At 37.2% G+C, this 17,236-nt stretch overlaps 1 protein-coding gene across 1 annotated transcript in view; it reads right to left on the bottom strand.

The window, feature by feature from the left end:
• LOC108238432 (ephrin type-B receptor 1) overlaps nucleotides 1–17,236 on the bottom strand; it is an 86,731-nt gene that overhangs the window by 16,623 nt on the left and 52,872 nt on the right. The window contains exons 10-16 of the mRNA XM_017420519.3: nucleotides 11,776–11,941; nucleotides 11,332–11,437; nucleotides 8,897–8,958; nucleotides 8,613–8,810; nucleotides 3,673–3,920; nucleotides 1,476–1,543; nucleotides 861–1,008 (exon numbers count right to left, since the gene is read on the bottom strand). Coding sequence (XP_017276008.1) covers nucleotides 861–1,008; nucleotides 1,476–1,543; nucleotides 3,673–3,920; nucleotides 8,613–8,810; nucleotides 8,897–8,958; nucleotides 11,332–11,437; nucleotides 11,776–11,941 — 996 coding nt within the window. The remainder of the gene's footprint in view (nucleotides 1–860; nucleotides 1,009–1,475; nucleotides 1,544–3,672; nucleotides 3,921–8,612; nucleotides 8,811–8,896; nucleotides 8,959–11,331; nucleotides 11,438–11,775; nucleotides 11,942–17,236) is intronic.

Genomic DNA, 17,236 nt, shown 5'->3' with positions numbered 1-17,236 from the left:
AAACATTTGAAATATATGAGTTTGTATGTAATGTATGAATATAATATACAAGTTTCACTTTTTAAATGGAATTACTGAAATCAATCTACTTTTTCATGATATTCTAATTTTATGACCAGCACCTGTATTTTTGTAACCAGAGTCTGTGCAGTAGAGATGTGGAGCTTTAAGCCCTGCCTACTCCCCCACACACAGTCATGGTGTCACATGATCTCTCTTTTAGGCATGAACCAATTACAGCTAATTATATTAGAACAATGTACATTTGAACATAGCAACACGGTGAGAACTGTGGGAATCAGCATGAATCAACAAAATGATCTTAAGTGTATTTTTTATTTTTTTTATTTTTTGCCAAGAATATCCTGTTTGTTTACATGGAGGGGGCAGAACCAGCTGATGGGGAGGTCCTAATCTGGCTTCAGCTTCCAGGTTCCCGTCAGCTGTCCAGTTTTGATGAGCTTTACAAAAATGTTTGTCAGCGGAGTTCCTTCCTCAGACCAAATATGATCAATTTGCATTTTTTTAGAAAAAAAAAACACTTTAGATAAAAAGGAATGATTATGTAAATTACATTTTTGTTCCTATCTTTATTCTTTTTTTGATTCTTTATTACGTCACTATTTTATAATGCAATAGCAATAAAAAAAATAACCATTGAGTGATGTATTTTTTATTCTTGGACTCTCCATCCCAGCCCTATGTTGCACAATCCTTCCTGACAGACTGGGTTTTAGTCATGCAAGCTGTTTTAGTTTTCAACCATCAGCGTTCTATTCATTTGGCTGCGTAAGACTTTTGTCAAGATGAACATGCAGCCTTTCCAGAATGAGTGAGAGGATATATTTGTGTTTCCTTACCAGTGAGCTGGTGTAGGTGGGATCGGAGGTATCCTCCTCCAGATAACGTGACAAGCCGAAGTCGGACACTTTACACACCAGATTACTGTTAACCAAAATGTTTCTCGCTGCCAGGTCCCGGTGAACATAGCTCATCTCTGCCAGGTACCTGGAACATCAACAGGATTTATCGTGTGGGTGTGTTATCAGTTTGATACTATAATGGAATTTAGAGTGTGTGTGTGTGTGTCTGTTCATGTGTGAGTTATCACTGGCAGCTACCTTCAATAAAAAAGGACTGAGATTTAATATTTCTCTGTATATACATGCTTGTGTGTTATTACACCCTGCAGTAAAACAGAGATAGGATCTTGTTTGGGAGAGTGTTTGTGTATTCGTACAATTTCAAGCTGCAAAGCCAACAAGTTGTGGTGCTTTAAATACATATATCTGCTTACTGTACAAAAAGCAGAAGGGTTGTGTGTGTGGAGGAAATGCATCTCCAGCTGCTGATTCACATGATCTGACAGTAAGACAGGACTGATATTTTCTTCAGAATTACTGAATGATCTTTACATTAAATTGGATTTTCTGCAGAGGAAGTGTGTGTGTTCCCGTGTTTGTGTGTGTCAGCACCTCATTCCAGACGCAATGCCCCTCAGCATTCCAACCAGCTGGATTACTGGGAACTGCCCGTCATTTTGCTGGAACACAGTGAACCGTGAAGAGATTATTCTTGTTTTCTTTATTATTGTAGCTATCAGTTATTTATCATTCATTTAGAGGCAGCTTTGCAGCTGAACAGACGTGACAGATTGTTACAGCGTCATGTTAAGGCGATTACGGTGATGGATGCTAAAGAACTTCAATGTTAACTGGTTTCTTAAAACAATTCAATGAAACTGACATACCAGTGTAAAAACATGCTTCCAACATGGATGGTTTTTGAGGTTCAGTTCTACTAAGAAGACCTTTTACAGCATCCTACCTAACCCAGGACACAAGATATTCTACTAAAAACACAAAATGTGAGGTGATTGTGCTTTTTCCTGCTGCTGATTTTTGGTATAAATCACCTAATTTATAAACTTCACTGATACCCCCCATTGATCTAAGAACCACGTTGGGCTTAAGAACCCTCAAGCTGCTAATAAACAACCACCTCTTTTTACTGGCATTCAAATCAGCTGCTGCTTTACATACTGATTTAGATACTGAGCTTTTTGTGTTTTCATGAAATAATTTTCCACCTTTTCAGTCTGTTCTACTTAACGATTTATGTTTTGTGTTTTATGGGACATAGTTTTATTGTTTTGTAAAATTCTCATCATACCACACTTATAAAACTATGACATTTTGACTTTAAGGAACTAAAATTTATGGCAAAAAGTACTAAAAGAAAACTTTAAGAGTTAAAATAAAAAACTTTCTGTACAAATCATTCAACCCTGATGTGCTCTTAAAGAAAGTGGCAGTTTGTATTGGTCAGATGAGGTCATTAAATCATTAAATCATTTGCAATAAACACATCTCTGATTTAATAAAGACTAATTAAATATCTACTTTTTTCTGTGTGCATATGGTTGAACTTATAAACAACAACAAAAAAAGAGCTGGTGCCCCCTTAATTTGAACAATTAAAAATACCATATAGGATTTGTCTTTGGATATAATCGATAACAACACACACAAGCACTTTTAGACACCCTTAAATCTTGACAAATACTCACAGCCAAGTCCATTTTTCTTCTATTAACTAATTAATCTAGATACAACTTCATCCAGCCTCATTTGAGCCACATTACATATATGAAATATTTTTATATATTATAAAATACATTGCATTCTTTGATTTTTTGAGCCAAATCTCTAATAATCTACCATTTTGCTATCTTTGCCTTGCACCTTTGTGCCAGACTGTCTCCATTTCTTATAACTCTCACTGAAACCCCTCACTGACATGGTTGCAGCCGAAGGTGTGTGTCTTTTAATTCCCTTCACGCATCAAACAGCGCCTTTGATGCTCTTCTAACCTAAACCTCTGCGGGAAAAACCTTTTCTTAGGTGCCCACAAACACACACGCACACAACGCATTGATCCTGCTGGTCCTGCGCTCGCAAGATGGTCACGCCAGGACAGCAGCACCGCTGAGATCGATCATTGTGTATGTGTGCGTGTGAGTCATCAGATGATTTCTGAGTCAAATGGGGTCACAGTGTGAGAACCAGCCATCAAAGAGTTTTTCTCTCTGTTTTTAGAGGCGCCTCGAAAGGAGGCCAGGATCAAAGAGTCGGACAGACTGGCAGACGGGCTGGCAGGATGAGCAGGAAACGGCACAGGAAGGCGAAGAGCGAAAAGAAAGAACAGAAGGTTGCTTCAGACCTTCACAAACTCCCAATCCTGGCTTCAAATGGTGCCTTGTTTGGGGCTTTGTGTGCTTCAGTAACGTGTCATATTGAAGATAAGTTCAACTAGAGACACTGCATTTCCTGCGCTGAAGGATTTTGTTAAGCTGAAGAAGCTAAAACTGAGTTAAAGCTATACGAAGCAGAAGACTAAAAGCTAAAAGCAGCAAAAGGTTAGCAAAAAGCTAAAAGCTTTCAGTGTTTACTCTGAAACACTAGAATGTCCTGTAGCTTCATTAACACACATCTTACTCCTGTTATTTGTAGATAAAGTCACAGCAACAACCTCCTGAAGGAGCTCAACCATTATATGAATGGTTAAAAAAGTATGTCAAAGCAGTTAGATTGGGAAAAGGTATTAAAAACAATAGTGTAAATGCCTAATTGGGTTATAAATACTGTATTTGTGGGGTTTTAGATGGCTCACCCTCAGAAATGAGTCGAGCGCTCCGTTCTCCATAAACTCCGTGATGATCATCGTCGGCCTGCTCTTGGTGACCACTCCCTCCAGCCTGATGATGTTGGGTTGGTCAAACTGACCCATGATGGACGCCTCAGCCAGGAAGTCTCTCCTCTGCCTCTCAGAGTAGCCCACCTTTAAGGTCTTGATGGCCACAGGAATTTCCTTTTTCCCAACAGGTTTCAGGCGGCCTTTGTACACCTCCCCAAACTCACCTGAAAACAGGCAAATCAGAACTCTAACCACTTCTGAACGGCCTGGTTAATATAAAAAAGTAATTAAATTATTGCACTTAAAATTTCATATCGTTTGATAATTTATAATAAAACACGGACAAAACAAGGTCTTTACAGAAGGAGTGAAGTAGGTGAAGTAGAGTGAGTGGTGTTTGTGTTAAACACAGAAAAACTCTTTATGTTGGAAGCTGCACACTCCCAACGCAGCGATGGCCTCTGAGCAGGTCCACCTCAGCAGATTGAGGTCGCAGGCTTTGCTCAAGGGCACTTTTTTCTTTTTTTTTTTTTCTTTTCTCCTCCGAAAGAACAACAAAAAGTAAATCCCTTCAATAACTGCTCTCAGGGGTGAGAAAAGGTTGTGCAGTCGAGATGAAAAACAAGATAAAACGGGATTGTGCCATTATGATTACTTAGAAATATTGTTCTAGCACATCTCAAATATAATCTCTCACTTAAATAAAAGAAGCTTAATTTGTATTTATGTATTTAGACCTTTCTGTAACCAGGAAATGAACCTCTTGAGAATAAAAAAAATCTGTTTTACAGGAGAGCACTCGCCAAGACAGACAGACAGCAGCTCAAGAAGCAATAAATTACAACAAACACAAGATAAAAATGTATACATCACAGGAGACCAACAACAAAGCCATTAAATCTCTAAACCTACTCAGTTAGAAAGGATATTTAAATGCATTTTTCATACTCTGTTCAGGCTCCTAGGAGTGAACACAAACACCTTCAGGATTTTTTTTAATGAAGGATGAACATTTGTAAAAGAGGCCAAGAATAGCTCCATAAATGGGATTATTCTGATGTTTATTCTAAATATAAACTAACATTTTAGTCTAAAGAAAAACAAAGAGCATTAAAGGTAAGTAAGCATCAGACAGATTCTAAAATATTAGTTTCCTAATTAATGTTTTGGATGCTTGAAACGTTTAAACAGACCTACAGTAATTATTCAAATGATATATTCCTTATTTCATATAAAGCAATGTTTTTTGCCCATGACTCAGAATGTAACTGGAATTTATCTGAATTTAATGATAAAAAAAGTCCCACTTTCAGATTATTTGCATAAACCCATTACTATTAATAACTCAAGGAAACCTGTCAGTTCTTTTGCATCATAATTACTGAGATACACTTTACATTTCAAGTTGAATTTGAAGTTTAGATTGCCAATACTATAGTGATTTTTTTATATTATTATAGTTGCTCAACAACTTAATAAGACGAGGCGGGTGGATGATAATGTTGTTGCTCGTCCCTGTCTGTTACCAAAGTATCTCATAAACCCCATGACAGATTTTAATGAAACTTACAGAAAGTCATTATTGACTGTACATCTACAGTTAATTAACTTTTGTAGTTAACCTAATTGAAAATGGCTGCCACAGCCATTTAAATGTAAGTAAATTCTGAGGACTGACAGATAGATTGCCCAATATTTTTGTTTAAATTTTGCCATTAACTATTTAAAGTCAATCCTATTTGTCAGTTAGCAAAATATCTCACAAACCACAGGACAGCATGATGGATTAGTGGTTAGCACTGTTGCCTCGCAGTAAGAAGATCCTGGGTTTGAACCCCGGGATGGAACTGGGGCCTTTCTGTGGGGAGTTTCTAAGTTTTCCTCATGTATACCAAAAACATGAACGGGTCTATATAGGCTGCCTTCAAGCCCAGGACTCTCTTGATAAAGAGAATTTGCCTCATTCAACAAAGAATTTAATAAAAGCCACAAGGAAAACTTTCTAAAACAATCATTGCATATAGAGCTACAAACTGTCGGAGTCAGTTCAGTTCAACACAGTTGCCACACAAAACGGCTAAAACTCAGTCAGGTTTACAGATAATGAGCTCAGATTTGATGTAGTAATAGCTGACAGCTATTTGCAACACATAACCTGAGTGGGACGTCTCTAAATATCGGATGAAATCATGCATAATGTTATTTTCCATTACTATAACTCTGTCATTTCTTATCATGAGGTGATCTTAGTCTTAATGGCGGTGGGCCATCTGCATTTCTTCAAAGAACGGTAGACCTTTAATTTGTTCGTTGTTTCCTTTAACCACAGCTAAGTTAATTAGGTCAGCCGTAAAGAATACAAACCAGCTGAAACCTCACTGAACTGTAGATTTCCTTTCTGCGGAGACACAGGCGTCTTTTGTCAAAATAACGCTGATGGAGGACATGAAAATTGAATATCACTTCAAAATAAAAGTCCTCATTCCAGAGATGAAAATCTGTTTGTGAATAATGGATGAGAGATGGGAATTGGATGACAGGCAGTGCCGTTCAGTCTCAAAGTGATCTCTGCTCCACAAATCATCGCTCATTAAAAACTATCTTGTGTCAGTGCTGTAAACTAGAACAGGCACAGACGGATGGAGCAAAACAGGAGGGAGAATGGGAGGAGGATGGTGTATAAATTCTGTACTCAAATATACTGTTAGTAAAAGACTGTCTGATAAGGTATCTTGGTCTTACCTGTAATAAAAATAATGTTTCATGACTCGTCTTCAGTCAAAAAAAGTGCTTTTATGAAGGACATTTCTTACAGTGTGAGTGATGGTAATAGGAAAAGAGGAAAATAGAGGGTGTTATCTCAGAGGGAGGGAATAAGGGAGTAAGGTGGGCTATTTTTATTATCTCCTTGGGGTTCTTCTGCTTTCTTTTATCTTCATTCCTCAATCTGTTGCTCTGCTTTTCCCCTCCGTGGTTCTTTGTTTAGGATTTCTTTATTCACAAACAAACTAAAACTCCGGAGGGTCCAATTCACAGAGAGAGTTGAAGAACAGAGGAAGGATCGAAGGAAAGGAGTGAGGAAAAACAACAGAAAAACAGCTGAAGACACCGTCTTCATTTCAACAGGAGTCATGCAGCCCGGGAAAAGGCTCAAAGTCGGGCCACATCTCATTTCGCCCAGGGTCGTATTTTCCCTTCCCTCCCTGACATTTTCATCCCTCCTCCATCACCTCTGGCTGAGGTGAAAAATGCCAAATAGAGGGATTACCAAAAGCCCCTCAAAGTGGCTCAACAGACCAAAGCCCAAAGCACATACTTGCAGTGATGAGGGTCTGGATCTGGTTCCTGACCTTTAACACCCAGGGCTCAGTGGCTATTTGGGTTTGATTAGCTTTGGTTCTGGGTTAAATAAGTTATGAGTTATCAGTGGTATACTATCTAAACCAAACATTTTTCTCAGGCTGATATAAGTGGAGCTAAAAGACAAACATTATCTTGTCTTATAGCTCTATGTCTTATCAAATATTATCTTATAAAATAAAGGTAATAGAATCTGAAAGTGATAGTAAATCACGGCTAATAATAATACTATTAATAATAAAGCATGTTATCCCTTTAACTTGGTGCTTGCAAATACAGATGTGATCAGCTGAATAAATCAGATGCAAACACACATTTTAACTTTTACTTTTGCAATTTAAATGTCTTTTAGATTTTCCCTAAAAGTAAGGAAAACTTTTCATAACATAACGGTCTATAGTCTACATGTTTATAACATGAAACAACACCTGTTAAAGTTAAAGTTTCATTAAAATCCATTCAGCGGTTCATAAGATATTTTGCTGACAGACCAATAGTGAATTTAAAACTTTTTAAACACCTTTCTTATTAGCTTCAGTCCACAACCAACATCAAGGTATGCACTCCGCAGATGAAACTTCAGTCTTTTGAATGTTTTTTAAATCCCTTTAGATGTAAGAACAGATGTGAATCGTTCTTGTGACAGAAAACGTGTGATGTTCTTATGGTGGTCTGACTTTTGTGACTCTAGAATGCCTGTTCCTTCGTATTTTATAGAAAAGATAATCAAGCTGAGGACCACAGGGATCAGCTGCCATCTGGGTGTGTATTTATAACGTTTCCTCTTGGTAAAGATCCAGAAAGCAATCAGAAAATCAAAATATGAGGTTGACAGATGGATGGACCCCCAGTTTGAAGTTTTACTGGTTTTAAACCGGATTTTGTTAAAACTACTTGTAAACATTTCAGTTTTTGTTGTTGTGTTTTCATTGTTTTTCTGTTTTTTTTCTTGTTGTCCTCCATTAATCAGCTGACATCCAAAATCTTAACCCTCAAAAGCAGAATTTCTGATGAAGCTTTGAGGCCAACTTTCTCCAAAACATCACACTGCAGTTTTACGGTGAGAGTGCTGATAGCAAGGCAGAATTCAAAAAGACAGTTTTAATTTATTCCTCTGAAAGTTTTCAGCATGAATAAAATATGCTGACTTCAAAGGCAGAAAAAAAAAATAATAATAAAGCAAAATTAGAAATTGGTGTTGAATGTTTCCAGATCATTGACACAGAAGTGTGGCACAGTTCAAAAAGCAGACTAATTTGTGTTTAAGTGCATCTGGTTCAAAACATTATTGATCTGATAAAATAAACCCAAGTTTACTTTTTAAAACTTTCCTCTTCTTTAAGGCTGTGTTTATTCAACATGAGACAGAATTATAAACTTATAATAAAGTAAAGTTCAATCATTAATCTTCAAATAAAGTTCTTTAGAGAGAATTTAAAACATGAAAATCCTACTGGATTTTAATTTTACTTTACTTTTTACTTTTTGATAACTTATGAGAGAAAAAAATAAATCAGCTCATAAATAAATGGCACCAGCTCTATAAAAATCTCTACCTGATCCAATGACTTCCTCTATTTTGACACAAGAAGGGTCGATTTCTTTGGCAAATTCCCGGACTGCCTCATTGGGGTCTTCGTAGGTAAAAGGGTCAATATAGATCTTGACCCCTGGTGAACTCCGGCCCTCAGACAGGGTGGGAAAGGTCACTGTGGGGGTGGGACCACTGAACATGTCTGGTCTTAGAGTTACTTCTGAAAAGAAAGATAAAAAAATTAACACTTTTAAAAGAATTGCAAAATCAGCCTGAATAATAATGACATAAAAAGTGTGTCTGTACCTCCTCCTGTGTTGTACTGCTGCAGCTTGTCACCGAACACACTCTCCTTCAGTTGCCTCCTTCTGCAAAAAGAAAAAAAAGGCACAAAGCTTCTGGGACACAAGTGGCAAGAAGACATCAATTTTACCCAATAGCTCTAAATGTTGCAAGAGTAAAATGCAAATTGGGAATTTTCTCTCAAGCTGGGTTGAAGCAAAAGTTTCCCTCACTGTCAAAAAAAAGCTGGAAGAAAAATCTGTCAGGGTTCAGTTCGGATTAGATGATTTATTTCACTGCCATTGTTTCTGCAGTGGACTCTAATATCCTGACCTGTCACTGGATCCTCACTACAGGCGTCAGGAACTGCATGCAGGAGAGGGAACTGAGAAAGCAAATTGTCTTCAACTACAGAACAGAAGTCCAGTTGCTTTGTTTCTTTTTTGTTTTTTTACTTTTAGGATTTGCCATGTTTGAGATCTTTTGGTAAACTTGATCCTCTTTAAAACCTAATTCAGCATACTTCCTTCATTTTTAGATTTTAGCTACGGTTTTGCTATTTAAATTTTTGGCTAGGATTCTGCAAGTTTTAGCTTTTAGCTACAATTTTACTGGTCATAGCTTCCAGCTACCGTTGTGTCTGTTTTGCTATTTTTTTCTTTTAGTTACCGTTTTTGCTATTTTTTAGCTTTAAGCTACTGTTTTGCTGGGTTTAGATTTTAGTTTTAGCTGTTGTTGTTGTTTTAACTTTAACAATTCAGTTTCAGCTTCTTCACTAAACCTCATTTAGACATCAGCATTCACACTTTTTTTTAGTCCTAATATAGTAGTAATATATTTTCTAGTCCCCCTATATGAAGCATTTAAAAGAACAGTCATCATAATTTATGATAATTGAATAAAAAAAATTAAGGCTTAGATGCAAAACTAGGCTGAGTAAGAACAGCATTTAATAAAAAATGATGTTTTTGGCACAGCAGTAACTACAGAAATGGACATCAACAGAAATCTTAAGCTCTAATGTAAAATTGATTAAAAGGACGATGAGCTCAATCAGTAAAGTGCAAACCTTTAACAACATCTACAGAAGACAAATGTTTAATGCATACTGGCCAGAAACAATCAGCAATTATAATCAATGGACGAGGACCACATAAGTACCAGGAGCTGAAGGAATTACAAGAAGATGGATATGGACTGAGAAACTCAATGAAAGCCGTTGTTAAACACAACCAGACAAGCTTTGACACAGAACCGTGAAAGTAAGAGAAAATAGGCCTAAAAATGCATTTGAAAAAAAAAAAGTATCCAGAGAGGGGATCTCTTGGGAGACTTTAAGAGCTGGGAATCACCTGCTATAGGACAAAAAAGAAAACTAATGACTCAGACCTCAATGACCTGAACACCTGGAGGAATGTCTGGCATAAAAAGGAGAAAATCTTGGCTTACATAGAATATAAAAATAACACAAAGTGGTACTGGAGTCTTAGGGTGGTGCATGGCCTTCACTGTGCTCATTTTGAGTTGGCCATATTACCTAAAGCCTGTTACTGCTTACAACTGAAATTAAATCTTTAGACCTACTTAGTTAGTTGTACTTCCTGTTTTTTTTTAGCTATTTTTGTTTCTCGCTGTTGTCTAACACAGTTCCAGTTGCATCAACTCCTGACAGAAAAAGGAGTTGATGATTAGTCATGTAACAGGTGATACTGTATGTGTGGGGTATATGTTATTGTTTTTTGGTTTTGTGGGGGAAGATTTGATTTGTTGTCAGTATGTTTGAGTTTATTTCTGCCAGTGTTTTCTGCTTCTTAGCCTGGCGGTGTTCAGTGTCCATTTCCCTCCTCATGGTTTCTCTCAGCTCCACTGCATGGCCTCGTCATGCTCACCTGTCATCCATTTACAATTAACTCATCTGCTCTCACTTGCCAATCATGCCTCCTGGGAGATAAAAACTCCTTGTTTGCGCTCATCCTATGTCAGATCCTCTTACCTAACACCCCTAGTTCGTCCCAGGTTTGGTCACCTGCACCTCATGGTCTTGTTTTTATTTTATAAATACAATTTTAGAGTCTGCCTCGTTGTCACCTGCTGCCTGCACTCTTGGCTTTTCAACCAACAACCATCTACATTTGTTACAGTATAAGTAGCAATTATAAAACTAAAAGCCACATAGTGGTAAATACTGTCACTCTTAGTTGAAAACGTTTGCCAAAGCAATATATGTTGCTTTTGTCAAAACAGCACTTGTAATTTTCATACGGATTGTTTTGACTTTATGTTCCCATGTATTAAGTTTATACTGCATATAATTCAGTTGAATAACTGATTGTTGAAGGTGTTATGACATGTCTATCAGCCCTGCTGTTTCAGAAATTTCACTGACAGACACAGGTCTGTATGCTTTAAGGAACAATGTGTGTGTGTGTGTGTGTGTACATGCGTCTCCTGTGCATTACCTGGTACAGATGATGGCAATAGCTACCAATGAGACGATACACACTCCACCTACTAAAGAGCCTGCAATCAAGGAGAGCTGCTGTCCAAGCTCTGATTTATATTCATCTGCAAAGGCACACAAATACACACTCAATTCAGCAACACGTAGGAAAAGTCATTTTAAATCTTATATTTCTCTTAGTTTCTGACTCTGATATGCACATAACTGAATATACATAAAAGGGAATTCATACAATACATTGAAAGTGTAACTCAAACTATAATTTCTAACACTCATTTTTCATGACTGCAAACACAACGCAGGGCAAAATGTAAATACTTGACGACCAGATTTGCACTTTTGTACAACCTCATGGATCCCCCACTCAGCACCCTCTTTACTTTCCACTACAAAACCTCCACTCACACCTACACACACTCCAACCAACCACCCACTCTCTTACCATCAGTGAGAGTTTGGAAGAGCATCTCCTTGCTGTAGGCTCCGTAGCCAGCCACAGTGCGGGCCCTCACCTGGACCACATAGCCAGTCCCAGGCCTGAGACCCTCAAGAACCACATTAGGCATATCGCTCTGGACCACTGAACTGTTCAGAACCGATGACTGGAACTGCAGAGGAGGAACAAAGAAATATATTTCACAGAAGACTGAATATATGAGCACTGATTCAGACATGAACTAATATATTCAGCATTTTAAACCAACGCAATCCAATGTCATTTGGAAGATTGTACATTTTACAAATCAAACATTGTAGTGTTTACTAGGGGTGGGCAGTGATTTTCAAATATTCAGTCTAGTTAACATAGGCGAATTTAAAGAATGACTATCACAAGCTCCCTTTTTTTTCACAGCAGCACCTTTTAGTGATATGCTAAACTGTTTCCAGTTGGTGTGATTTTCTTCACACAACACCTACTGCCCACCTCACCCTTCTTCAGAAAAATGAAAATCACAAGACAACTGAAAGCATCTGTCTGTTTCTGCCATTGTAGTTTATTTTGAAAGGATTATAAAGTGAAAACTGTGGTTGTGGGTGTGCTTAGCTTTTCTGTCAGAAGATGTGCATCCCCCTTCATGTTGGAGAAAATGAAGGAATATTTAGATCCCCAGCCAGCACAAGTCTCTGTACCTGAAGCCATTGGTTTATTAGAGGGATTTTTCAGCTGCAGGACTTGGGGTGAGTAAACTTTATTTCACAGCCAGTTCCATTTGTGTGAATATAATCATTGTTTTAAGCAAGAACAGGAAATGGGTAATGGGGCTAAATCATAAAGCAGAGATTAGCGCTCATTAAGATGCTTTCTCTGCTGTTAAATATTTTGTTACTGTGCTATGTTAAGGAGTTTCACAAACAAAATCAGAAAGTTTTGTGAGAAGCATGAATTGCTGCAAGTCTTATAAAAAAATGTGATGAGCAGCTGTTATGTTTATTGTTTTTATTGTTTCTTTATTTTCTCAAACCTGTGATTATTTACTTTGTCTTGCTTTGTTTGTGTTTACAGTGTCCATGTCTGTTTGTCCTCATTCGATTACTTTTGCTTGGGTAACCTTTTGCTCTGCCATTCTGTGTGTTTGCCTAAATCTTACAATTTACATCAGCCATACAGTCATAAACTCACGATTTTCCCATATAACCGTCCAAGTAACATTATCAGCATCTACATATTACATCTACACATAAATGATTGCATTGTACACCATCTTGAAAAATCAACTTCCTGTTCACTAGTATTTTTCATTTTTACTTTCTTTTAGTTTACATATCTCTCATTTCTACCTCATTCTTCTCTCCTCTACATCGAATCCCTTTCCTGGTCATCATTTTTCTCCTTCCTCCCACTTTGACCCATTCATTTCTCCCTTCTATGCAAATACAATGCAGCCATAATGCAGTTAATTAGCTATTACAGACTGAGAAAGGTAGACTTCTCTCCTTCTATCCTTTCTCTTGTTATCGTTTCTATCTCATAAATCCAAGGCTATCACCTTTTACCTCTATCTGTGCCCCCTTCTACTCATTTTAGGCTTCCTATTTTCTGTCATTTTCCTTCAGATAACAAGGCTTTACTGAGGCTAAATCTAAAAGGAGGAGGCAGAACAAAAAATATGCTGTGGTGATGGCATGAAAAGAGAGGTAGGAAATCATGACATGAGGATGAAGGGTGGATGGGTGGGGAGGTCGACGGCAGAGCAAAGTGGAGAGCGAAAGAGATGATGGTGGTGATGAGGAACACAGCACGGGAGGTGGAGGAGTGGGAGGAAATTGCTGGTAGATTGAGGAAAAAGAGGGAGGGTTATCAGAAGAAGACATGGGGTTAAAGATGATTGAGGTTTCTTAACATAAATATTCATAACCAAAACCCCATTTTCCCAGTGTCAGTCATTAACCCTTTTCTTGCATGAGAATATTTATCATTATGAGGCATGATTTCCAGCTCCATTCCTTTCAATCAATTTTGTTGACTTTTCCCATCTTCATACACTGTGTTTAATAGTGTAAGACTGCAGCGACAGATTTATTCTACTAATATTATCTTCATATTTATGTAAATGCTTATTTTCTAGCAATTTTTTCTAGTTTCATCCATACATCATTTTGCAATCAAACTCCTTTTGCATACTTTGTGCTATTTTTACCATTCCTGCATGAAAATCTTCAGCTTATTCAGGAATAGTGTGCTAGGGTTTTTTTTTTTTTTTCCAAAGAAAAACATCTTTTTAAATCTTCTTTAGATTACTTGCTCTATTTTTGTGTTTTTATGCTTTTTTTTTTAGCTTTTTGTTACTGTTTTCATAGTTTTAGCTACAGTTCTGCTTTGTTTAGCTTTTAGCTACAATTTTACGAATTTTAGATGTTTTGCTCATTTTAGCTGTAGCATCACTTGTGCTAATTTTAGCATCTGTTTTACAAATTTAGCTTCTGTTATATTCATTTGTTTGCCTATTTTTACTTTAACAACTAATCATTCACACTGCATTTTTGCAGAAAATGCACTTTTTTAGTGAAGAAATGACTTCTGGACAACTTTAGTTTTGAAAACTGGAGAACTGCAAGTAATATTTGGAAGTGGACAGAAAAAAAAGATATTGTGTCATTCATTGGTGGTGTTTGAATTTTAGAGGTGTGTGTGTGTGTGGGAGGGGAGATTGACTCTATGCTTGCCAGCGTAAAAGAGGTTAGGGGCCAACCCATCTGGGAAGGCCTGGTAGCCAGAGATAAGTACTGGGGAAAATTCTGACTTCTTTCTGCCATATCAAGTTTCCTACATTAAAACTCTATCTATACAGAGGGAATGAGGGAGCAAGGGGGTGAAGGAGAAATTGAGGAACTGATGAAGGGGAGAAAGATGAAAAAAAAATTACAAAACTGCCAAAAAAATGAGGTGCAGTACAGCTGTCGGGTAAGAATGGGCTGCTCTCTCTCAGCAGGCTTTTCAAATTGCTCCCACAGTGCATCTTCACTTAAAGCTATGAGCTAAAATTAGTCTTTACGTGGTTGACTGCTCTACGGCGTGAAATGCAGAATCTTAATTGACTCCTGTATGAGACTTTATCAACGCAAAAATAGCAGCAAATAAAGCAGACTTTAGGTTAAGTTCCTGCTGTGCTTTTGATTTACTAAGAGTTTTAACTGCGACTGTCAGACTGCAGCAATATTCATCTTAGTGAGAGCACAGCATCTCACTCTCTTCTAGACTCATTCTCATAAAAAAACCCTTCTTTGTCTGCTGCTCTCCATCTTTCCCTGCATGGAACTGCAGGTGCTGCAGATTCTCTCCAATAAGATAAGGAATGTTGTGTCTTCATGATGATTTAGTCCAATAGATATGAATCTAAGCATCTGAAGAGCCTAACAATTTGACACAAGTTCGTGTTTTCTAATTATGTAATTATCGGCTTTTGTTCATAAAGATTTTTTTTCTCTTTCTAAATCACTTGAAGAGATTCACAGATTGTCAGAAAAAATCAAACTAATCTTTTCTCACCAGTTTCTTCTGAGTCCAATAAAAAAAAATTGTTCTGGTATATAGAAGCTGAGGCAGGACTGTAAAGTATGACAGTGGTCAGCAATGCAACACAGTTCTTGTCTTTTCTTAAAAGAGCATACGGATATAAATTAATGACCAAAAATGTTTGTCTAAAACACTTAGACTGTTATTTTCTTCAGCATTAAATAAAAGTATACTTCTCTCCTGTATACTTTATCTAATTAAAAGTATACCTTTGAAAGTTTACTTACCAGCATACATAAATCTTTACCTAATTCCAATAAAATTTGAATGCAATTTATAAAAGGACATCAAAGCAAATGTTGGGTAACAAAGTTTGCATTACTGAAATAATTGCCTTTACTAATTACGCAACGATAAATGGTTCTGTTCATGAAGTTTATGCAGCAATATAAAATCCACCAAATTAATATTAGAACACCAAAAGTTGCAGTTAGCTTCACAATTAAAAATAAGATGCATTATTTCCTTCTTCAGTGCACAACACAATCACTGTTTCACTGTAATAAACAGAATCTGGAGTCATGCACTCTAAGACTGTGAATGATTAATTTAATCAAAAAAGCAAGAAAAATAAAGCTCAAAAGAGTCAGGATTATATAAAGTTTGTATTTCTGTTTGTAGCTTAGCATTCCTCTTCTAAAACTCACTTTTAGAAGAGACAACTACAGTAAATGACAGGATGTTTTAAAGAGAGAAATAAAAAGGGTGCAATGATTGACTCTTAAAAAAAGGATAAAATATGTATAAAAAAGTATTTTCTTTAGCGAAATAAAGACAGGAGGATGACGAGGGATGAAGTGTAGGCTGTGAGGAGGCTTGAGTTCTTTTTGGTGTATCTTACACAATCCCTTGAAGGTGCTTCGGTCTTTGTTTTCCATCTATCTGCAGTGAAGTATTTTTGCAGCTGTTGGCTCGGTTTCTAAAAAGATGAGGACAGTCTTACCTTTGGGTGATAGATATGATAGTAATTTCACTTTCACGCTGGAAACACATTGCTTCCCACTGACTAAATTACAAAGACTTAGTATGCAATCACATTTTCTTTCTTTTAGCAATTTTCTCTCCTGCAGTACAGCAGCAGCAGCCTTTGATGGGAGAGAAATCTGGTCCCACATGTTTTATCATTGAATTAGACGCTCTAAGCTGTGCTTCGGGTCTGACTTTCAGCGTTTATGCAACTATGTTCAATGCCACAGAGTCCTTTGTTTCACAGTGTTCTGGTTGAAACAGATTATCCATTACAGGCAGCTCAGGAGTGCAGAGTGGCCACAGCTTTGTAAAGTACCTATAAAATAATGCTTTGGCTCTCTTAAAGGTGGCTTTCTCTCAAGATGTAAACATTTCCTCAAGTACTGAAGACAAAAAAACAGGAGTGGAAATCACTCCTCCTTTTAAAACAAAACTTCAACTCTGTTCATTTCAATTAAAGTAATGTTTAAATGTGATGAATTTCAACATGTCCACAGACACATGAAAGAATGTGGGAGTTTTTATTGCGTCAACAAACATCAAGCAAGTTTTCAAGCCCTTTGGAACTGAATATGAATTTGCCTCTAATGTCTTACTCTGAGAAAGGGGGTCACAAATCCTTTGCTCTAAAGTTGAAGTATGACTCACTAAGGGTCGGGATTATAACCCATTTTCCAGTGCATTGCAATGCAGACATCAATAATTTTGAATTAAATTGTATTATTATTATTATTTAATAATAAAAAAGTCATGTTGAGGATTGCAAAAGGCAGAACTCTGAAGTGTGAAAGTGAAGCCTGGACAGTTCATGTGCACGCAGCGAAGACAAGATCGAGGACAGTTCATGTGCACGCAGCGAAGACAAGAGCGAGGACAGTTCATGTGCACGCAGCGAAGACAAGATCGAGGACAGTTCATG

This window comes from Kryptolebias marmoratus, linkage group LG24 (assembly GCF_001649575.2).
Source record: "Kryptolebias marmoratus isolate JLee-2015 linkage group LG24, ASM164957v2, whole genome shotgun sequence".
NCBI classification, from domain to species: domain Eukaryota; kingdom Metazoa; phylum Chordata; class Actinopteri; order Cyprinodontiformes; family Rivulidae; genus Kryptolebias; species Kryptolebias marmoratus.
The sequence above is the reverse complement of the archived record's forward strand: the minus strand, read 5'-3'. Positions and strand labels throughout refer to the sequence as shown.